Source organism: Artemia sp. Qi Xiang Cuo, chromosome 4 (genome assembly GCF_049724085.1).
Source record: "Artemia sp. Qi Xiang Cuo chromosome 4, ASM4972408v1, whole genome shotgun sequence".
Lineage (NCBI taxonomy): Eukaryota > Metazoa > Arthropoda > Branchiopoda > Anostraca > Artemiidae > Artemia > Artemia sp. Qi Xiang Cuo.
Window position 1 is genome coordinate 88410114 of NC_142797.1, and position 24019 is coordinate 88434132.

A 24019-nucleotide genomic window follows, 5' to 3' on the forward strand; every position below is an offset into this window, starting at 1 on the left:
TGTGTGTGCACGTAACCTCGTCTAATGTGAATTTCAACCATTCAGGCTGGTGGACTAAGACCCCAATTCTGAGCTAGTGAATTTCCACCATTCAGGCTGGTGGACTATGATCCTAATTCTGAGCTAGTGAATTTCCACCATTCAGGCTGGTGGACTGAGACCCCACTATTGAACTAGTGGATTTCCACCATTCAGTCTGGTGGACTATGACCCCAATTCTGAGCTAGTGAATTTCCACCATTCAGGCTGGTGGACTGGGTCCCCAATACTTAGCTGGTGGACTAAGACCCCAATTTTCCAACTCTTGCATTTCATGACAGAAATTCAAAATGAACTTCAAAAAATCAAGAGAATGTAACTGTGAGAAGGTAAAGCACAGCAAGTCACTACTGAAATATTCCAAATCTTGCATTTCACGATAGAAATTAAAAATGAAATTTGAAAAATTAAGACAATGTAACTGTGATATGGTAGTTTTCGTGTGTGTGCATAAGTTTTCGTGTGTGTGTGTGTGTAAGTTTTTGTGCGTGTGTTTTAGTTTTTGTGTGTGTGTAAGTTTTTGTGAGTGTGTGTTAGTTTTTTTGTGTGCGTATGTTTTCGTGTGTGTGTGTAAGTTTTGTGTGTGTGTGTGTGTAAGTTTTTGAGTGTGGGTGTAAGTTTGTGTGTGTGTGTGTGTGTGTGTGTGTGTAAGTGTTTGTGTGTGTGTGTGTGTTAGTTTTTGAGTGTGTGTGTTATTGTTTGTGTGTGTGTGTTTGTGTAAGTTTTTGTGTGTCTAATCTATTGTGTGTGTAAGTTTTGTCGTGTGTGTGTAAGTTTTCGTGTGTGTGTGTTTAAGTTTTTGTGTGCTTGTTAGTTTTCGTGTGATTGTGTAAGTTTTTGTGTGTGTGTGTGTGTGTGTGTGTGTTATTTTTTGTGTGTTTGTGCAAGTTTTTGAGTGTGTGTGTAATTTTTAGTGTGTGTCTGTGTTACTTTTTGTGTGTGTGTGTTTTAGTTTTTGTGAGTGTGTGTAAGTTTTTGTGTGTGTGTGTAATTTTGTGTGTGAATGTAAGTTTTTGTGTGGATGTAAGTTTTTGTATGTTGGTGTAAGCTTTTTTGTGTGTGTGTAAGTTTTTGTGTGTCTAAGCTTTTTAGTGTGGATATTTGTTTTTTGTGTGTTTGTGTTATTTTGTGTGTGTGTTTGTGTGTGTGTGTAATTTTTTTTGTTTTTAAGTTTTTTGTTTGTGTGTGTTTATTTTAGTTTGTGTGTGTGTGTGTGTGTTTGTGTGTTTTAGTTTGTGTGTGAGTTATTTTTTGTGTGTGTGTTTATGTTTTAGTGTGTGTTTTAGGTTGTTTTGTGTGTGTGTGTGTGTGTGTAAGTGTGTGTGCTTGTGTGTTTGTTATTTTTTGTGTTTTTGTTTTATTTTTTGTGTGTGTGTGTGTGTGTGTGTATTTTTTTTTGTGTGTGTTCGTTTTTTAATGTGTTTGTAAGTTTTCGTGTGTGTGTGTGTGTGTGTGAGTTTTGTGTGTGTGTGTTTGTGTTATTGTTTGTGTGATAGTAAGTTTTTTTTAGAATGTAATTTATATTGTGAATGTTTAAGATTTTGTGTGTGTGTGTTTGTGTAAGTTTGTGTGTGTGTGTGTGTGTAAGTTTTTGTGTGTGTGTGTGTGTAAGTTTTTAAGTGTGTGTGTAAGTTTTAGTGTGTGTGTTTGTAATTTTTAGTGTGAATTTTTAATTTTTTGTTTGAGTGTTAGTTTTTGCTTGTGTGTGTTTGTTTTGGTGTGTGTGTTTGTTAGTTTTTTGTATGTGTGTGTGTGTGTTATTTTTTGTGAGTGTGTGTGTGTGAGTTTTTTTGTGTTATTTTGTAATTTTTTTTGTGTGCTTTTTTTTGTTTTTTTTTGGGTTTGTGTGTGATTTTTAGTGTTTGTTTGTGATTTTGTTTTTTTGTTGTAGTATGTGTGTTTGTTTTCGTGTGTGTTTGTGTTTTATCTTTGTGTGTGTGTGTGTGTGTGTAAGTTTTTGTGTGAATTTACGTTTTTTTGTGAATGTAAGTTTTTGTGTGCATTTTTTAGTTTTTGTGTGTGTGTGTGTGTGTGTGTGTAAATTTTTTTTGTGTGTAAGTTTTTGCGTGTGTGTGTTAGTTTTAGTGTCTGTGTGTGTCAGTTTGTGTGTTTTTGTGTGTGTGTGTAATTTTTTGTGCATGTGTGTGTGAGTATTTTTTTTTTTTAATTTGTTAGTTTTTTTTTCCCTGTGTGTGTTTGTTGATGTTTTTGTGTGTGTTTTTTTTTTGGTGTGTTTGTGTGTTTGTTCGTGTGTGTGTGTGTGTGTTTTTTTTTTGTTTGTGTTTTTTTTTTTGTGTATTTTTTTGTTTGCATTTAATTTTGTTTTTGATTGTATTTTTTAGCGTGCATGTGTTTGTTTGTTTGTCTGTGTTGGTGTGTAATTTTTTGTGTGTGTGTGTGTGTAATTTTCGTAGTGTGTGTGTTAGTTTTTGTGTGTGTGTTTAAGATTTCATGTGTGTGTGTGTTTTAGTTTTTGTGTGTGTGTGTAAGTTTTTGTGCGTGTGTGTAAGTTTTTGTGTGTGTGTAAGTTTTTGTGTCGTCTAATGTGAATTTCAACCATTCAGGCTGGTGTACTGAGGCCCCAATATTGAGCTAGGGGATTTCCACCATTCTGGCTGGTGGACTAAGACCCTAATTCTGAGCTAGTGAATTTCAACCATTCAGGCTGGTGGACTGAGGCCCCAATATTGAGCTAGTGGAGTTCCACCATTCAGGCTGGTGGACTAAGACCCCAATTCTGAGCTAGTGAATTTCCATCGTTCAGGCTGGTGGACTGGGACCCTAATACTGAGCTGGTGGACTAAGACCCTAATTTTCCAACTCTTGCATTTCATGACAGAAATTCAAAATGAACAAGCCTGAAATAGCAAATTAGTCATCCCAAACTATTGGTTTCAGACAACAAACACCAATGATGGACTAAGAATCCTAGCTCTGAAAATTTCAAATAGCAAACTACACATCCCAAATCGTAATTTTCTGACAACACACACCTATGAAAGGCTATGAAACCTAGCTAATAAAAGCCGGAACTAGCAAATTAACCATCTCAAATCACAAGTTTCAGACAGCACTCACCTATGAACGGCTAAGAAATCCAGCTCGGAAAAGTCAAAAAATAGCAAGCCACACATCCCGAATCATAGGTTTTAGACAACACATACCTAAGAAAGACTAAGAAAACTATCTTAGAAAAGCCCGAAATAGTAATTTACATATCCCAAATCATAGGTTTCAGACAACACTCACCTAAGATCGGCTAAGAAACCTAGCTCAGAAAATTCAAAAATAGCAAACTAGTCATCCCAAACTATAGGTTTCAGACAACAAACACCTATGAAAGGCTAAGAAATTCAGCTCAGAAAAGTCAAAAGTAGCAATCCACTCATCCCAAATCATAGGTTTCAGACAACACACACATATGAAAGACTAAGAAATCCCACTCAGAAAAGACAGAATTATAAATTAACAAATCCAAAATCATAGGTTTAAGACATAATTCACCTTTGAAATACTAATAAACATTAGCTCATAAAATCCTTAAATATAGAAAATACTCATCCCAAACTAGAAGTTTCAGACAACAAACGCCTATGACGGACTAAGAATCATAGCTCTGAAAAGTTCAAATAGCAAACTACACATCCCAAATCATAAGTTTCAGTCAACACACACCAACGAAAGACTAAGAAACCAAGCTCAGAAAAGACAAAAAAAGCAAACCACTCATCCCAGTCATAGGTTTCAGTCAACACACACCTATGAATGGCTAATAAATCCAGCTCAGAAAAGTAAAAACTAGCAAACTACGTATCCCAAATCATAGGTTTCAGTCAACACACACCAACGAAAGACTAAGAAACCTAGCTCAGACAAGTCCAAAATAGCAAACTACTCATTCCCAAACAATAGGTTTCAGACAACATTCACCTAAGAAATACTAGAAAACTTTAGCTCAGAAAAGCCTGAAATAGCAAACTACACATCCCAAATCATAATTTTCTGACAACACATACATAAGAAAGGCTAAGAAACCTAGCTCAGAAAAGTCGAAAATAACAAACTACACATCCCAAATCATAGGTTTCAGACACCATACACCTATGAAATACTAAGAAAACAAACTAAAAAAAGACCGAAAAAGAAAGTTAAAAAAACCACATCATAAGTTTAATACAACATACACTTACGAAATACTAAGAAACCTTAGCTCAGAAAAGTTTGAAATAACCAACTACTCATCCCAAACTCAAAGTTTCAGACAACAAACACCTATGAGTGACTAAGAATCCTAGCTATGAAAAGTCCAAAAAGCAAACTATACCTCCCAAATCATAATTTTCTGAAAGGACACACCTATGAAAGGCTAAGAAATCTAGCTCATAAAATTCAAAAATAGCAAATTAACCATCCCAAATCATAGGTTTCAGTCAACACACACCTATGAATGGCTAAGAAATCCTGCTCAGAAAAGTCAAAAAATAGCAACCCACACATCCCAAATCATAGGTTTCAGACACCACACACCTATGACAGACTAAGAAATCCGGTTATGAAAAGTCAGAAAAGGAAAATACATAGCCCAAATCATAGGTTTCAGACATCACGTGCCTATGAAAGACTAAGAAATCTAACTCAGAAAAGCCCGAAATAGTAATTTACATATCCCAAATAATAAGTTTCAGACATCATTCACCTACGAAATACTAAGAAACCTTATCTCAGAAAATTCTGAAATAGACAACTACTCATCCAAAAATCTAAGTTTCAGACAAAAAACACCTATGAGTGACTAAGAATCCTAGCTCTGAAAAGTCCAAAAAGCAAACTATACCTCCCAAATCATAATTTTCTTAAAGGACACACCTATGAAAGGCTAAGAAATCTAGCTCAGAAAAGTAAAAAATAGCAAATTAACCATCCCAAATCATAGGTTTCAGTCAACACACACCTACGAATGGCTAAGAAATCCTGCTCAGAGAAGTCAAAAAATGGCAACCCACACATCCCAAATCATAGGTTTCAGACACCACACACCTAAGAAAGACTAAGAAATCCGGTTATGAAAAGTCAGAAATAGAAAATTACATATCCCAAATCATAGGTTTCAGACAACACTCACCTATGTGTGTGTGTGTGTGTGTGTGTGTGTGTGTGTGTGTGTGGGTGTGTGTAGGTGTTTGTGTTGTGTGTGTGTGTCTGTGTGTATGTGTGTGTATGTGTGTATGTATGTGTGTGTGTGTGTGTATGTGTATATGTGTGTGTGTGTGTGTCTGTGTGTGCCTATGTGTGTGTGTGCATGTATCTATATGTCTATATGTGTTTCTGTGTGTGTGTGTGTGTGTGTGTGTGGGTGAGTGTGAGTGTGAGTGTGTGAGTGAGTGTGTGGGTGTGTGTGATTGAGTGTTATTGTGTGGGATTTTGTGTGGGTGGGGTTTTTTTTTTGTGTGTATTTGTCTCTGTGTGTGTGTTTGTGTGTGTGTGTGTGTGTGTGTGTGTGTGTGTGTGTGTGTGTGTGTGTGTGTGTGTGTGTGTGTGTGTGTGTGTGTGTGTGTGTGTGTGTGTGTGTGTGTGTGTGTGTGTGTGTGTGTGTGTGTGTGTGTGTTATCCCGGCAGCGCTTCTCTGGTCCGGGGGACCTTTGGGCGCCGGGGGAGGGCCTTTGGGGCACAGGGAGGGCCTTTGGGCACAGGGAGGGCCTTTGGGGGCCGGGGGGACATTTGGGGACCGGTGGAGGGCCTTTGGGACCCCGTTGGTCCTTTGGGAGCTCGATGGGCCGTTGGGGGGCCCGGGGATGGCCATTGGGGGTCTGGGTGGGCCTTTGGGGCCCCGGGAGGGCCTTTGGGTGCCTGGGGGACATTTGGGGACCGGTGGAGGGCCTTTGGGACCCCGGTGGTCCTTGGGGAGCCCGGGGGACCTTTGTGGCCCAGGGGAGGGCCTTTGGGGGTCCGGAGGGGCAGTTGGGGGCCGGTGGAGGGCCTTTGGGACCCCGTTGGTCCTTTGGGAGCTCGATGGGCCTTTGGGGGCCCGGGGATGGTCTTTGGGGGTCTGGGTGGGCCTTTGGGGGCGCCGGTGGCCCTTTGGGAGCTTGGGGGGCCTTTGAGGGTCCGGGGGGACAGTTGGGGGCCTGGGGGACATTTGGGGACCGGTGGAGGTCCTTTGGGAGCTTGGGGGCTTTTGAGGACCGGGGGCTTCCTTCGGGGTTGGGGTAGGAGGATTGGAACCCTTTGGGGTTGGGTTAGAGGACCTCACAACACTGTTCAAATGAAACTTGTGTATTATAACGACGACACTCAAATTCTCTTCTAAAATCTCTTCAAAAATCTTCTTTTAAAAAGTCTCTATCTGTTTCACCGAAATAGTTCCATAACCTGTCTAAAACGGTTTCGCCCAAATAATCCCTAAACGTAAATTCAGCGTGTTCCTTTGTTATTGGCATCTCTGCGCTAACGCATTTCAAATTAATAGGAAACCTTTTCGCGCGCTAAAACAATTCATCGCTAAGATGTTTCTTGCCTAATTGTTTCCATGGCCTTTGGTTATTAATATCCTTTGGAGTTCGACCAAAAGAGTTGTTCCCGAGGCAAAGACATTAATGATTTGGATCTATTCCTGGAGAAATGTTTCTAGACGAAAATTTTTAAAGTCTGACCGATGATGTCATTGATTGATTGATCTGTCAAGAAAGGGGAAATTAATTTGTTGTTTCTAAGGGGAATTATTGATTCACGATAGGTGAATTGAGGTCGACAGCACAGGTGTTCCACGGTCGATGTTGTTGTTGTTGTAAGTGCACGCTCTCAGCGAATGTCAAGGTCGATGTTGTTGTTGTTGAAACACCTTGGAAATTTAGGTCATTGACCCCATTAACCACGTGTTCTCCCTAATGACTCTATGCCCATATATGGGGTGCAAAAAAAAGTTGTAGGTGGCAGCAGGGGTGAGGGGTGGCGCCTCCTGACCCCTCTCTACTAACATCCCTCTATAGAAAGTTCTTTTCACGTAAAATAACCCTCTCCTTCAAATACCAAAGAAATTACTTTCAAGGCAATTTCATTTTTGCTGAAAATCCCACCGGAATATTACTTGCAGATGATTTCGGCTAAAATGTTTTTCTTTCCACAACTTCGTTTGAAAAAAAAATTCTGATTACTTTTAAACTCATGCCGGAAATCCCCCTCCGTGAAAAATGCTTCTTGCAAACACACCCTTTCCCCACCCCCTAGTGGAAAGTTGTTCCCGCAGAATATTCCCTTTGGAGAATTTATCCCGTAGAAAACCTCCTATAAAGAATTTCTCACGTGGAAAATTCTAACACCCTTAAGGAAACATACTCTAGACAATTCCAGCCCAGTAAAAGTTTCCCAGGAATAACTCCCCTTCACATTTCCACGTGTAAAGTTGAGTCGGCAAAGAGAAAGTAAGACAAATAAAAACAAATTCGTATAGGGGCTCCGAAAAGTTCCACCAGTTTAAAATTTCCCTATGAAAGTTTACACCCCGGAAGCTTTGCTTCCCAAGGAAAATTATCCACTTTGAAAATGCTCCCTAAAAATGTCTCTGTTTTCCCAATAATCGAATACTGTATGTAAATAAGTTTCATGACCTAGAGACGTTTCCAAAGGGGCTTTGGGGAGCAAGTTACCCCCAAAGCATAGTGATATGCTTTTGTAGCAAAAGCATACTGGGTTTTTCAACTATATTGAACAAAATGCCTATCTCAAAGTTTTGAAAAGACGACTTTGAGTGAAAAGGGGAGTGCGAGGGGGTATAGTTGCCCTCCACTATTTTTGTTCACTTTAAAAGTGCAATAGATTTTTTAATTTTCGTTTGAGTGAGCCCTTTCCCGATATTTTAGGACTATTGGTTCGATGCGAAAACCCCTTGGGAAAAAACAAAACAAACAAATAGTAAAATAAATAAACATGCATGCATGATCGTTCTTTTGGCAAACAAAAATTAAATAGAAAATTAAATAAAAAATTTGGTACTAAAGATAGTCAGTCCCCCTGGCTATCTGTAGGGATAGATGTGATGGACAAAAAATAATGGCATCTAAAGAAAAAACAAGTAAAATACAATTCGTAAAATTATAGTCTTATCGTGAAAGTACGCGTTACAATATGGACTTAGGGGTTTAAAAAGGTCAGAGCACTACAAATATCATTTGTGATAATTATTAGATGCTTTAAATATCACTTCATTGTTCTTTTTAATTTCTGCTCTTTTTGGGTCTCCTTTATTCATTTATAGTAATTTTGTATAATTTTGAGTTAATTTATTACTTTATTCTTATTTGTTTGGGGGTTTTAATATGACTGTCTTTAAATTTTCACTAACTTTTTCAATTTTTTTTACATTAACATTGCATGAACAAATGTTAAAGTCCATGATAAAAGTAGACATTTGTTCTTGGTTCCAGGGTCGGGGTTCCCTTTATCAAGAGCTGGAGTAGCAGGTTGGTAATTTAGTACCCAAAAAGTGTCTGAAATCAGGGACGCCGATTAGTTAATCCTCTTGCTACAAAAACAAAAAATTACCTTAGACAGAACAAATTTACCGATAATACTACCGTTGGTTAAATTTAAAAATGCAAATAGCAAGATTTTTTTTTAAATACTAGAGACCACTCGTCCGAGAAAGGGCTTCAGTTGTAATTTTTTTTTGAAGTTATTGGACAATACTAGACTTTATCTTATTTTGATGTTCCACTTTCTGTTTGACAAGAATACAAAAGGAATTTGTTACTTTAAAACCTGCAATTGTTGCTACTTTTGTCCTGTCTCCTTAAAAATTCATAAAAAATATATTAAAAACACATCAATAAAAAAAAATAAGTAGTTTTTTTTTTTTGCTTACATATGCCCAAAAGTAATTCAAAAATTTTCAGCCGGCATCTGGCAACAGTGACAATTAAATTGGAAAATTCTTGCAAAAGACAAATTTTGATTGAGTAAGGTCTGCCTTTTCACAGAATATGAATATTTACCTATATTTTCCATTTAATTATTCCATTTTTCTCTACCATTATGCCTACTCGCTATTATACAAAGTAATTTCTGAACTACAGAGCTAGATTGCAGATAATGTTGTTATTTTAAAATTCTGATTCTACTTTACCATATTTTCGGTAAAAATATTTCTTAGGTTAATTGCATTATTGTCTTTAGGTACAATATAAGGCAAAAACGCAATTAGAGTAAGAAATTGGAATAGGAAAGTATGATATTTAAAAACTATCAATTTTTACTACCCAATCCTAAGATTCTCTCAATAATGGGATGTAATTGAACTTTATAAAATTTCATTAAAAGAATGTGTTGACTATTTCACGTATGTAATTTATTCAGAAGTAGATTTTTGATGTAACCCCATAAAATATAGTTTCCATAAAAATGTTTCCGAAAATTTATGTACCTAAGAAAATAAGGAAAAAAAAACTGATAGGTTAACTGAGCAGCAATCTGGCAGAGTTTCCTATATGGGATACGGTACTAGCTTTTGATAACAGGTTTGATGATAGACTTGAATTTGATTAGACCATGAAATATGTTGTTTTTTTGCTGATTTTTCTTTTCATTGGAAAGTACTACTAGCGTTCATTATATTAAGGTTTACCAATATTACATGACAAGGGCTAGGGTTGTGTTGAAAAGTGAAACGAAAGGCGTAATGCCTGATTAAGAATAAAAGTTAATTCTAAGGGACTTGACCTACGTTTTTGCATAAGAAAGTATAATTTATCTTTATTTATTTCTATTTATATTTATGAAATCCGATTAAAACATAAATCGTAATCTCACATAACTCTTCATTGTACTGCTGTCTCCATAAAGTTAATATTAGCGTCTCTATTAATAATTTGAGCAGAGTTTTTTTTTTATATTCGCATTCTCTTTTATGTTCCTCCTTTTGTTTTGTACCTCCTCAATAACTTTTTGGGCACTCAAAATAAAAAACAGAAAATAATTGTCTACTTTATTTTTTTTTAATACAATTTTTTCGATTTTGCTGCTGAGCTAATCCATTCTTTTGGTTAAAAAAAGACGATACACTTAACAACTGCACAAAACAGTATTGTTTTGCCAAAATAGAGTTCATAAACATCAAATATTAAACTAGTTGGTGTTAATTTTTTTTTTTTTTTATTTATATATTATTTATATTTTTATATTTTATATTTATATTTTATATATTTTTACATTTTTTATATATTTATATTTTTTATTTTTATTTTTTTTATATAAGTAAATTTTCATAGTTTCTCTATTTGTAATTCTATACAAAAGGAATTTTTGTTGACAGCAAAGAGTAATTAAGATAATAGCTGTATATTACAATAAAGTAATATATTATAAGAAGCAATGCCATCTATCCTAATAAAAGTAGTTCAATTTATAAACAAATAAATTTTCAATTGGCTTAAATCCATTTATTCAGACATTGGAGAAAACAGGTATAAAAGTCCAAATATTTCGATTCCATATAGAGCGACCATCATCAGTAGAATCACTAAAATAATATAATAGAAACTAGCATATTTATACACAACAAAATGAATAACTTTCCGGGTCATTAACAAAATAATGAACTTCAGGATTATTTACTAGATTATTTTCAGAGTACCCCAGAATTAACTTTTTCTCGACAATAATTCATTGTGCCAAATCAGATCAAACCCATTAGTTTTGTTTTCTTCTTTACAGCGTTAAAACACTTCATATTATCACAAAGATGTCTCCTAATAATGATTATTAATTGAAAGCTACAAAAATTATTCTGCCATCCAGGATGAAGAAAATTTCTAACTATTTCTAACGATTTAAGTTTCAATCAGGCATTAATATACATAGAATAAAAAAACATAAATTATACTTCTCTGTACAAAAACACTGGTTGAATCCCTTATCTTTTACCTAGCCCTTATCATATAACATCGGTATAATATAATAAACTCAATATAAAAAACATATAGTTTTCCAGTTTATAGTCTCCAGTTTATACTAAACTGGAGAATTTAAAATTTGACAATGTAGAAGATACATGGAATAATTTTAGGAAAATAATTTCTGAAGTTTCTAATGGGGTCTTAGAGAAGAAAGTTAGGAACGCAGCAAGGATTATTAGTGAAAAATCATTACGTTTAATAGAGAAGAAAAGGGGCTTGTAAAAGACGCTTGTATATTTGACAATTTTGAAGATGGATAGAATGATTTTAGGAAAATATTTTGTGAATTTGCTGATGGTATCTTAGGGAAGAAAATTAGGAAGGCAACTAGGAGATTTATCTATGAATTTTTATGTTAATATAGAGGAGGAGGGGCTTGTGCAAGAACTATCGGAGTTATTTACAAGATCATCATAGGCAGCGCAATAGCGCTGCCTAAATAAAGAACGATGTGGGCACAATGTTCTATTTATTTTTCCTCCATACCTGGGCACTTCGTATCGAAGGAGTTGTCATAGAAACTTCAAAAAGGGCTCATTCGACTGGAAATTGGAGTGGCTAGTGCCCTTTTTGATATTCGAAAGTGATTGGAGGGCAACTAGCCCCCCCCCCTCCGCGCCGATCATTTCCCCAAACACATCCAATCAAAATTTTGAGATAGCCATTTTGTTCAACGTAGTCGATTTCCAGATAGAAAATATTTCTTTGAGGAGGACACTCCCCCACAACCCTCAGGGCAAGGGTTTCAAGTTATTCCCTGAGGACATACAAGAATGATGTTGGCACAATGTATAATTTATTAATTTTTTTTTCTTTAGAGCAAGGCACCTCATATGGAAGGGGTCGTCGTAGAAACTTCAAGAGGAACTTATTCGATCGTAGCAACTTCAAAAGAGTGATTGGATAGCGTCTAACACCAGTCTCACGCCCACCATTTTCCAAAACACACCCAATCAAAATTGCAGGCCAAACTATAAAGTCTTAAAAAAGTGAAAGATTTAAAGTATTATTTTCTTTTTAACTGAAAAGACTTTGTCAATATAAAACGAACAGAAATTAATTTAAAAAACTTTTTTCGACCAAATAAGTTCTTCAAATAAAAGTAAAGAGCTCCATTAAACAAAAAATTAGCAAAAATAAAATCAAATAATATACCAAGCGTGAAACTACCACAAATCAGCAACGATAAATAAATGAAACCCAAAACGAACAGAAATTACAATAATTAACCGAGTCAAACTCAAAACGAGCAGAAATTAACATAAGTTGGGGGCAAAACCCCTATGCCTTCCCCAGGCCAGAACAAAATTTACACTTTACTGAAAAAATAAAAATGAATTTGCATTGTCAGTTTAATATACATATACTGATATTTAGTAATTAAAATGTTTATATTATTTGATTTATTAAAGTTATAAAAGTAAAAACCGTTATATTTTTTTAAACATTTAAAAAAAATTTAAACATTTCAATTTTGTTCTTTTTTGTCTTTGACAACATTTATTATTTCTTTAACAGCATTCAGTTGCTTTTGCAATGACAGCATGCGTAAGATGAAAATTTAGTCATTAGTCTATTTCAACCTAATAGAAAAGGATTTTCTTTAAGAACACTCACATTTTCTTTAACAACACTCAGGTAATATTTTTTCTTGCAATGGCAGTTCAAGTAAGATGAAAAACTTGTATTTTTTTGTCAGTGCGAGCGAAAAAAATTTTTCTTCAACAACACTCAGATAAAATTTATTTTGTAATAACATTACAAGTGTTGTTTTTCAGGGGAATGAAAAGATTTGGCTTCCCCTAAAAACATTCGCTTAATGATTTAGACAAATGAACAATTTTTTTTTTCATTGTCAGAGGCTTTGGAGCTTTTCAACGCTTTTTTAGGTTAAGTTAAGTTGCGTGCTTTGAACAGGCTTGTTCCATAAAAGTACTGAGAACAGTGAAAAGAAAATAGGACTTGAATAGGTTTGATCGGAAAAATTAGAAACATCAGTGACTCGTTCTTAGCTGAGTGGTGCGCACCCCTTAACTTAGGTTACCTTAACCTAGAAAAATTATTAGAAGTGGCTGTTCTGCCCTTTTTTCAGTGTTTAGATAAAGGTTTAATTTTAGCTGTTCTTGGTAGTTTTATCGATCAAACCTTTTCAAGTCCTATTTCATTTTCACTGATATTGGTACTTTTATGGAACAACCGTATTCAAAGCGTGTAAAAAGAAAAAAAAAGGTTAAAGTTTGTGTTGTTAAAGAAAAAAAAAATATTTCTATTGCACTGAAAGGAAAAAGACTAATGTTTCATTCTACGTGAATTGTGATTACAAAAAAATACTATGTGAGTGTTGTTAAATAAAAAAGCTTTACGTGTGTGGTGTCAAAGAGAAAATACTTTTTCCATTGTATTGAAAAAAAAATGACTAATATTTAATCTTAAGTGAATTTTCATTACATAAGAGTTGTATGAGTTCTGTTTAATGAAAAACAACATTACATGATTGTTGTTTAGAAAAAAACCTTTCCCAGTAAATTGAAAAAAGAAAATAAGAGTATTGTTTCAACTTGTGTGAAATTTCATTATAAAAAAAGAAAAGCAAACAATGCCTGAGTGTTGCAAAAGAAAAACAAAAACCTTTTACATTGCGATGAAAAAAATACTAATATTTCATTTTAAGTGAATTGTCACTACAAAAAAATTCGGTGTGTTGTTAAAAAAAATGGAATTTTTTTTCCATTGCATAGAAAAAAATATATATAACTAAGGTTTCATCTTACTACTACTGCTCCAATAACTATTTCTTTTACGACCACTTGTAAGGCTAAGAGCACTAAGATGAAAATTTCAAAAAGTAAAGATTAATCGTGTGATCAAAAGGACCCATCAGCAATGTCGTAGGAACGGCTAATTGAATTAAGTATAAACTTCTGGGACTTGATGACAGGGATGCTCAATAAAGAGAATGTGCAATGTTTAAATACTACTGCGGCTACTAGTACTTATGGTATTACTGTTAATACTACTACTGTGACAACTATTAAAACTATGCCTAAGGGCGTTAAATTAAAATTTTCAAGTAACCTTGAGGGGTGAAGGTGATATAAATCACAACACGCCGTCTGTATGCAGGCTGGGATAAAGGCATATCAGCAATAACTTAGGAACAGTTCGGTGCGTGAAGCTGAAACTTGCAGGGCTTGTTGCGGGGAAAGGTTCAACTAACCAAAAGACAATATATTTTAGTTTAACGAAAATAACTAGTCAGCACATCTAATAATATTCGTTTTGAAAACCTTTCTTGTCTTTCTTTTTTTTTTCTTTCTTTATTCTTACTGCTATTCTTAATGAATCCCTTCTAATTTCTTTATTTTAATTTTATTCTTCTTATTCTAATTATATTTTTTTCATTATAATTTTTATTTTGTTTTATTCTGTTGGCATTCTTTTAATTCTAGAGCAGTCACTTTGAAAAAAGAAGAAAAAATTGGAGAAGAGCCAAAAGGGCGGATATTCTTCGGAAACTTTAACACTCTCACTTCTACTGCCACTATCATTAAAGCAATAACTGTTTCAACAGTAAAAATAACTGTGTTTGCCACATGCACACCTCAGTATGGTTCTATACGTCAGTGCTAGCAGAATATAAATTCTATCTATCAGTGCTAGCAGTATAAATATAATGTACATGTTAATTATTTAATCAATAAACATTTTGTGAAAATTTGAGTTCATACAAATTGAATTCTTTATTAGTTGATCTGCAACAAGCTATTGCGCTTACCAAGGCCCATTTTTCGTTCTGACAATAAGGGTCCATCAAAACATTCAGACAAACTGTTTAGTTTTCATTAAACTATGCAGAAATTTAATACCGGATTTTATTTACCGAGAATGTGAACTAAATGAATATCATTAATGAAAAGTATCAAATATCACGTGCTAAAAAACTCTGGGCCGGGATTAAACCACATTAATACTAATCTTAACTCTAAAAATAAACAGGTTTACTAATAATATATCCATGAAAATAACTGATCTTACATGATTATTCCTGATCTGTAGTGCTTATTAAGTTTAAAGTTACCCACTAGAAGCTGCAAGCCTGAGGAAATTTTTCAAATTTTAAGAAAAGGGGGAGAAAGCACCTCCAAAATTAGGGTCGTTTATATGACATTACACTATCAAATTTAGCATATCAGGGAGCCCTGCTCCAGGGTTTCAAGTTCTTTTCGGAGCCACAACAAAGTGACGTTTTCTATTATATTGTGTTATTACATAGCAATTTTTACCCAAAACTGCCTGAATCATACCAAAAAAAGCCTGAGATTACTTATCACTATAAAATCCATTAAAGTTAGAACTTCTAAATTTTAAATATTATAATGCCAAGTGGTTGCGCATCGGATCATTAAGGTGCTTGAAGTTCATGCACAATGAACGACAAAGACTGTTATTTCAAATATTCATTTACTTTAGGTAATTCGTTTGAGTTTTCATAAAGTTTTATATTTTTGTGTAACTGCGAACCACCCATTACCAAAGACGACAATAAGATATTTTGTTGGGAGAGGCTGCTTGACGCAGGAAACAATATATTTCCATGCCAAAAATTTCGAAATATCGGTAAGTCTTCAGATATCAAAAGAACGAGAGATGATGGCAGGCGGAACTTTAAGTTGGAGGACTGAGGTTGACATGTAGAATTTGATCACTTCTGCCCCATCACTGAGAAATTTTCTTATTATGCCTTTTTGCCTATTCCCTCTTATGGGAGGAATAAATTAAGTGAAAAATAAAATTTTTCTCAGATGCATAGCTGCCATGAAGGAAGAGCCTCAAGGAAAGAGTTACCCTCTTATATGAGCCTTTTAAAGGTCATTAAGAGAAAAAATAAACTAAATTTCTTAAACTTAAATAAATTATGCTCCAGGAGCATATGCTATTTATGGAAACATGCCCCGAATATTTTGGCCCCACTTCCGGGAGCCTTTCTCAACGGGAAAAAAAGAGAAAATGAAACAAAAATGTTGCTTTAAAAAAAAACTTAACTTAAATCAAAATAAAACATACTAAAGACATAGAAAGAAAGAAAAAAACAAAAGAAAATATAAAAGAATTTATATTTTTCTTTTGTTTTTTTCTCAGTTTCGTTTTCAGGCTAATCTTGGCTGTTCACATGCTTTTACAGCAGTTTTTACAGCCCTTACTGACGCTGAATCTTCGGGAGAAAGTCTGATCCTCGTCGGATATGACGTTAAACGTACGTTCAATTCCGTCTATGCTTCTTCATATGGAAAAGCTAGGCGTTAGCCCATTAGTGGTCCGCATTCTTAGGAATTTATGTAGGAATCTTTACTGCGTTTAATGCTCCCGTCCCGTTTACTCCAACAGTCAGCTCTTAATCAATCCCAATACAATTTCATTATTTCTGGGAAATCGATGTGTTTCCTATTGGTTATTTTCATGACATCTTGAATCTCAGCTGTACGGTCAAGCGTATTGAGTAAAATTCTCAAAGATGAATATACAAAAATCAGACTGTCTTTCAATCCTGTGACATCCAAAGTTGTTCTTTTCAATCGGTGAATTCCCTTTACTTCTTTCCTAAGTCTGGACATTATCAAACTCGCAGAACAAATTGAATACCTGCACCTTCCAATCGGTTTATCTAACGGCTATACACGTCGTTTGCTGATCAAACAGTTCGTGGTAACGAACTGTAAGTAAGGAGCGACCCGGCTCAATGGCAACCGAAACTCTAGAAAACGGGTTTTTGATACCAATAGATATATCAAAAGAATCAAATTTCAATGCTGATTTCAAATATATAACTTTCATCAAGTTTAGTGATACCCATCAAAAGCTAAGTGCCTGAGAAAATTTGGTTGATTTTCAAAACAAGGGGAAAGACCCCCTAGAAGTTCTAGAACCCTTATGAAAATGACACCAGCGTAGTCAGCGTATCAGAGCACCATACTGCATAGGTTTCAAGCTCCTATCTACAAAAATGTAGAATTTTGCATTTTTTGCCATAAGAAAGATCACGGATACGTGTTTATTTGTTTGTTTGTTGTTTTTTTTTGTTTTTTTTCCAGGGGTGATTGTATCAATCCAGTTGTCCTAGAATATCGTGAGAGGGCTCATTCGAACGGAAATTAAAAGTTCTAGTGCCCTTTTTAAGTGACCAAAAAAAAATGGAGGGCAACTAGGCCCCCTCCCACGCTTATTTTTTTCCGTAAGTCACCCGATAAAAATTTTGAGATAGCCATTTTGTTCAGCATGGTCGAAAATATGATAAATATGTCTTTTAGGATGACTTAATCCCCCGAAATTCCAGAGGGAGGGCTAAAAGTTATAAACTTTACCCAATGTTAACATATAGTATTGGTTATTGGGAAGTATACAGAAGTTTTCAGGAGGTTTTTTTTCTGGTAGTGGGAGGGAAGGGTGGGTCGGGGGTTATGTTGTAGGATTTGTTCATGAAGGAAGTTTTCATGGGGGAAGGGAAATTGCCATGAAGGGGGTGCCGGACTTGCCAGCATTATTTATTGGTTATTGGGAAGTATACAACCATTTTCAGGAAGGATTTTTTCTGGAGGGGGGGGAGCTAGAGGAGGGGGTTACTCTGAAGAATATTTCAGTGGAGGATGTTTCTTTGGGGTAAGGGACATTTCTATGAAGGGGGCGCCGGATTTCCAAGCATTATTTAAAAAACGATCAGAAATTAAATAAAAAAAAACAATTTTTTTCAACTGAAATGTAAGAAGGAAAATTATAACTTAAAACGAACAGAAATCATAACGTATGTGAGGGGGTTCTCCCCCAAGTCAATACCTCGCTCTTTACGCTACAGTTTTTTTTAGTGCTTTCAAAAGAGCTATCTATTCTAATTAAACGGCCTTTGTGATTCAGGGGTTTGTGAATAAAACTTTTTTTAACTTTTAACGTAAAGAGCGTCGTATTGACTAAGGGAAGAACCCCCTCATATACGTAATAACATATATGTAATAAAAAAAAACAATAAAAAAACAAGCGATACGGCTCTATAGTAATCGAAACTTTTAAAAACGGAATTTTGAGGCCAATAAATGTATCAAAAGAATGGGTTTATAATGCTGATTCTAAATATATAAATTTTATTAAGTTTAGTATTACTCATCAAAGGCTACGAGCCTGAGAAAATTTACCCGATTTTTTAAAGAGGGGGAAACATCCCCTACAAGTGAAAGAATTTTAATGAAAATCACACCGTCAGATTCAGCGTATCAGAAAACCCTATTACATAGGTTTCAAGCTCATATCTGCAAAAATCTGCAACTTTGTATTTTTTGCCAGAAGAAAAATATACGAATATTGAAGTTAGTTACGTAAGTTAATTTGTAAAGACATCCATTTAGCAAAAGAAAAATAAAATTTTCATGCAAATAAAAGCTGCATTAAATTAAAAACGATCAGAAATTAAATAAAAAAAAACAAGTTTTTTAAACTGAAAGTAAGGAGCGACATTAAAACTTAAAACGAACAAAAATTATTCCGTATATAAAAGGGGCTGTCCCCTCCTCAACGCCTCACTCTTTACGCTAAAGTTTGACTCTGTCTCACAACTTTATTTTTTAAAACAATAAAAAACTTTAGCGTAAAGAGCGTACTTTAACGTAGAGCGTAAAATTAGAGTTTCCTACGCTGGAATCGTAAAAAGCAAATTGCGCTTCAACCGTCACCTTCTAGCATCCATCTACAACGTCATAGCCTTCCACATGTGATTTACATTGCTCTTTTTTGTAAGTTTTTGCAATTAGAGATAAAAAGCACCTACAATCAATTTTCTTTAGATTTAGTAAGTATCTTTTGCATTTGCCTCCCTGGACAAGGAACTGTAAAATCATCCATACGTACAAGCTCGCACACCTAAATATTAGTATTAATAAAACTTTATCCCATTTTCAAAGAAATTTTAATCACACATAGTCATCCATTTTTTCGCAATAGTTTGTTCGTATTAATGTAATACATGTTAAAAAGAGTTTTTTTGTCATGCATTTGAATTTTCAATGTGTGTTTGTGTCCTTTTTTGTGCTATAATTAGTGATTACTCCGTCTATTGTGTCTTTTCTTAAAGGGCAATAAATGAATAATAATGAAAATAATGATAAAATATTTACCCACGTTTTTAATTTCATTTTTCATTTTTTTATCATTTCATTTTTTATCTACCATTATGCCGACTTGCTACTATAATAAGTAATTTCTGAACAACAAAGCTAGATGGCAGATAATGTCTTTTCTTCAAAGTTTTGATCTCGCTCTATCCTATTTTCCATTTAGATATATATATATATATATATATATATATATATATATATATATATATATATATATATATATATATATATATATATATATATATATATATATATATATATATATATATATATATATATATATATATATATATATATATATATATATATATATATATATATTTCATCGGTACATAGGATTATTATTTAAGTACAATATAAAGCAAATTAGAATAAGAGATATATTCAATTTGCAATTAGTATATTGCAATTTGCAATTAGTGCACTAATTGCAATTTGCAATTAGTGCAATTGCAATATAATGCAATTAGAATAAGAGATATTAATAACAATACAAAATATTTAGAAAACATCAATTTTAACTACCCAATCCTAAAGTTTCCTTAATAAGGGGATGTAATTTAACTTTTTAATATTTCACCAAAATAATGTTTTCGCTATTTTGCGAACATTATTTGTTTATAACTAAATTTTTAATGTAATTTCCATGAAATATAAAATCCAAAAAAATGCTTAAAAACACTTCTGTACCTATGAAAATACCCAAAAAACTGATAGTTAAAATGAGCAACTATCTTGTGGATCTTTCTGTATGGGATATGGTAATAGCTTTTGATAAGAGGTTTGATTAAAGATTGGTTTTTTGTTAGACTCAGCAATAGGCCATTTTTTGTTGCTTTTTGCTGTTATTGGAGAGTACTACTATAAGTTTTTTATATTGAGTTTATTATATTATACCGATGTTATATGATAAGGGCTAGGGTTGTGTTGAAGAGTAAAACAAAAGTTGTAATGCGTGATTAAAATTAAAAGTTAATTATAAGGGACTCAACAAGTGTTTTTTTTTTTTTATATATAGAGAAGTATGATTTATGTTTATTTAGTTCTATTTATATTATTGTTTGATTGAAACTTAAATCGTTAGAAATAGTTAGAAATTTTTTTCGTCTTGGATGTCAGAATAATTTTTGTAGCTTTCAATTAATAATCATTATAAGGAGATATCCTTGTGACAATATAAAGTATTTTATCACTGCAAAGAAGAAAACGAAACTACTGGGTTTAATCTGATTTGACAGAATGAATAATTGTTGAGAAAAAGATATTGTTTAGATCATAGTGATATTCTTGATGGGTCCATAACTATTTTGGACCCCTTTTGTGAATTCTCCTAAACTAAATGAAATTTCAGTCATATGTGATTTGCAAAGAATTTGAATCTATTTCTGATTTTAAAAAATTGAATTACTTTTTGTTCGACGTAAAAAATTAATAGGGTATTCTGGGGTAATAAGACTAACCAGTTGAACAGCTATAAACTCAACATTTTGTTTGCAATTAAAAGACATTAAGGCTTTACCACCTTCATTGGAAATTCATTTTACATTTGGGCAAGCTTAAACAAGGAAATTTACATCAAGACTTTGAATGAACTTTGTTATTGAACTTCTTCTGAAAATAATCTAGTGAATAATCTGGAAGTTCATTATTTTGTGAATGACCTGAAAAGTTATTCATTTTGTTGTGTATAAATATGCTAGTTTCTATTATATTATTTTAGTGATTCTACTGATGATGGTCGCTCTATATGGAATCGAAATATTTGGACTTTTGTACCTGTTTTCTCCAATGTCTGAATAAATGGATTTAACCCAATTGAAACTTTATTTGTTCGTAAATTGAAATACTTTTATTGGGATAGATTGTATTGCTCTTATAATGTATTATTTCATTGTAATATACAGCTATTATCTCAATCACTCTTTGCTGTCTACAAAAGTTCCTTTTGTATAACATTACGAATAGAGGAACTATGCAAATTGACTTACAATAAAAAAAAAATCAACGTAAACTAGTTTAATATTTGATGTTTATGAACTCTATTTTGTCAAAATATACTGTCTTGTGCAGTTGCTATGTGTATCAACTTTTGTGATCAAAAGAATGGATTAGCTCAGCAGTTAAATTGAAAAACTCGTAAGAGAAAACAATAAAGTAGACAATTATTTTTTGTTTGTTATTTTGGGCGCCCAAAAAGTTATTGAGGAAGTACAAAACAAAAGAAGGAGCATAAATTAAGATACTAAATATAAAATAAAACTCTGCTAAAATTATTAATAGAGACGATAATATCAACTTTATGGAGACAGTAATACAATGAAGACTTATATGAGATTACGATTTAAGTTTCAATCGGATTTTATTAATATAAATAAAAATAAATAAACATAAATTATAGTTTTCTATGCGAAAGCGTAGGTCAAGTCCCTTAGAATTAACTTTTACTCTTAATCAGGTATTTCACCTTTCGTTTCACTCTTCAACACAACCCTAGCCCTTGTCAAGCAATGTTGGTAAACCTTAATATAATGAACACTAGTAGTACTTTCCAATAAAAAGAAAAATCAGCGAAAACCTGACATATTTCTCGGTCTAATCAAATTCAAGTCTATAATCAAAACCTGTTATCAAAAGCTAGTACCGTATCCCACATATAAGAAAATCTGCCAGGTTGCTGCTCGTTTAACCTATCAGTTATTTTACCTTATTTTCTTTGGTACATAAATTTTTGGAGGCATTTTTATGGAAACTATATTTTATGAGATTACATCAAAAATTTACTTCTGAATAAATTACATACGTGAATTAGTCAAAACATTCTTTTAGTGAAATGTTAAAAAGTGAAATTACATCCCATTATTGAGAGAATCTTAGGATTTGATAGTAAAAATTGATATTTTTTAAATATCATACTTTCCTATTCCTATTTCTTACTCTGATTGCGTTTTTGCCTTATATCAAACAGTTCGTGGTAACGAACTGTAAGTAAGGAGTGACCCGGCTGAATAGAAACCGAAACTCTAAAAACTGGAATTTCGATACCCATAGAAACATCAATAGAATCATATTTTTATACTGATTTCAAAAATATAAGTTTCATTAAGTTTAGTTTTACCCATTAAAAGTTAAGCACCTGAGAAAACTTGCCTTAATTTCGAAAAAAGGGAGAAACACCCCCAAAAACACATAGAACTTTAATGAAAACCACACCATCGGATTCAAATTATCAGAAAACCCTACTGCGGAGGTTTCAAGCTCCTATCTGCAAAAATGTGGAACTTTGTATTTTTTGTCAGAAGAAAGATCACGGATGCGTGTTTATTTGTTTTTTTGTTTTTTTTTCGATTTCCCCAGGGGTGATCGTATCGATCCAGTCGTCCTAAAATATCGTAAGAGGGCTCATTTGAACGGAAATTAAAAGTTCTAGTGCCCTTTCTAAGTGACTAAAAAAATTGGAGGGCAACTTGGCCCCCTTCAACGCTCATTTTTTCCCCAAAGTAACCCAATAAAAATTTTGAGATATTCATTTTGTTCAGCATAGTTGAAAATATAATAAATATGTCTTTGAGGATGACTTAATCCCCCACACTTCCCGAAGGAAGGGCTGGAAGTTATGAACTTTGCCCATTGTTTACATATAGTATAGGTTAATGGGAAGTATAAAGATTTCAGAGGGACTTTTTTCTTATTGGGTGGTGGGGGGGGGGTGTCGAAGGAGAGGGGTTACGGGGGAATATCCTTCCATGGAGGATTTTTCCTTGGGGGAAGGGACATTTCTATGAAGAGGGCGCTGGAATTCCCAGCATTATTCAAGAAACTATCAGATATTAAATACAAAAAATTAGTTTTTCAACTGAAAGTAAGGAGCAACATTAAAACTTAAAACAAACAAAAATTATTGCGTATATGAGGGGGTTCGCCTCCTACTAAATACCTCACCCTTTTCGCTCCAGTTTTTAAGTAGTTTCAAAATAGCTATCTATTCTAATTAACCGGCCTTTGTGATTCAGGAGTTTGTGATTTGAAGAAAACTCAAACTTTAGCGTAAAGAGCAAAGTATCGACTAGGGGGCAAACTCCCTAATATACGTAATAAGACATACGAATATAGAAGTTCGTTACGTAAGTTAATTCGTAAGTTACGTCCGAACAAAATTTCGAGAACACCATTTAGCCAAAAAATTAAATTAATATACAAATTTCATTTTAATTATTCATGTACGGTGAGCCAAAATCAAAGCTGCATTAATTCAAAAATGATCAGAAATTAAATAAAAAAACAAGTTTTTTTTAACTTAAATTAAGGAGCAACATTAAAAATTAAAACGAACAGACATTATTCGGTACATGAAAGGGACTGTCCCCTCCTCAGTACCTCGCTCTTTACGCTAAAGTTTGAATGTGTCACACTACTTTATTTTGTAAAACAATAAAAAAAACTTTAGCGTAAAGAGCGAGGTATTGAGGAGGGGACAACCTCTTTCATATACGGAATAATTTCTATTTGTTTTAAATTTTAATGTCGCTTCTTACTTTCAGTTAAAAAAACTTGTTTTTTTTATTTAATTGTACCTAAAGACAATAATGCAATTAACCTAAGAAACATTTTTATCGAAAAATATTGTAAAGTGGAATCAAAATTTTATAGGAACGACATTATCTGCCATCTAGCTCTGTAGTTCAGAAATTACTTCGTATAATAGCAAGTAGGCATAATGGTAGAGAAAAATGGAATAAATAATTGAAAAATATAGGTAAATATTCATATTTTGTCAACAGGCATACCTTACTCAATCAAAATTTGTCCTTTGCAAGAATTTTCCAATTGAATTGCCACTGATGCCAGATGCCAGCTGAAAATTTTTGAATTAGTTTCGGG

At 33.6% G+C, this 24019-nt stretch overlaps 1 protein-coding gene across 2 annotated transcripts in view; it reads left to right on the forward strand.

Moving 5' to 3' along the window:
• The window catches only part of LOC148953597 (uncharacterized), a 75587-nt gene extending 60894 nt beyond the window's left edge, over positions 1-14693 (forward strand). For both annotated transcript variants that reach the window (XM_089088605.1, XM_089088604.1), the window contains exon 3: positions 14435-14693. In XM_089088605.1, the coding sequence (XP_088944731.1) occupies positions 14435-14615 (181 nt within the window). In that variant the 3' untranslated portion in view covers positions 14616-14693. The remainder of the gene's footprint in view (positions 1-14434) is intronic.
• The last annotated feature ends 9326 nt before the right edge of the window (positions 14694-24019 follow it).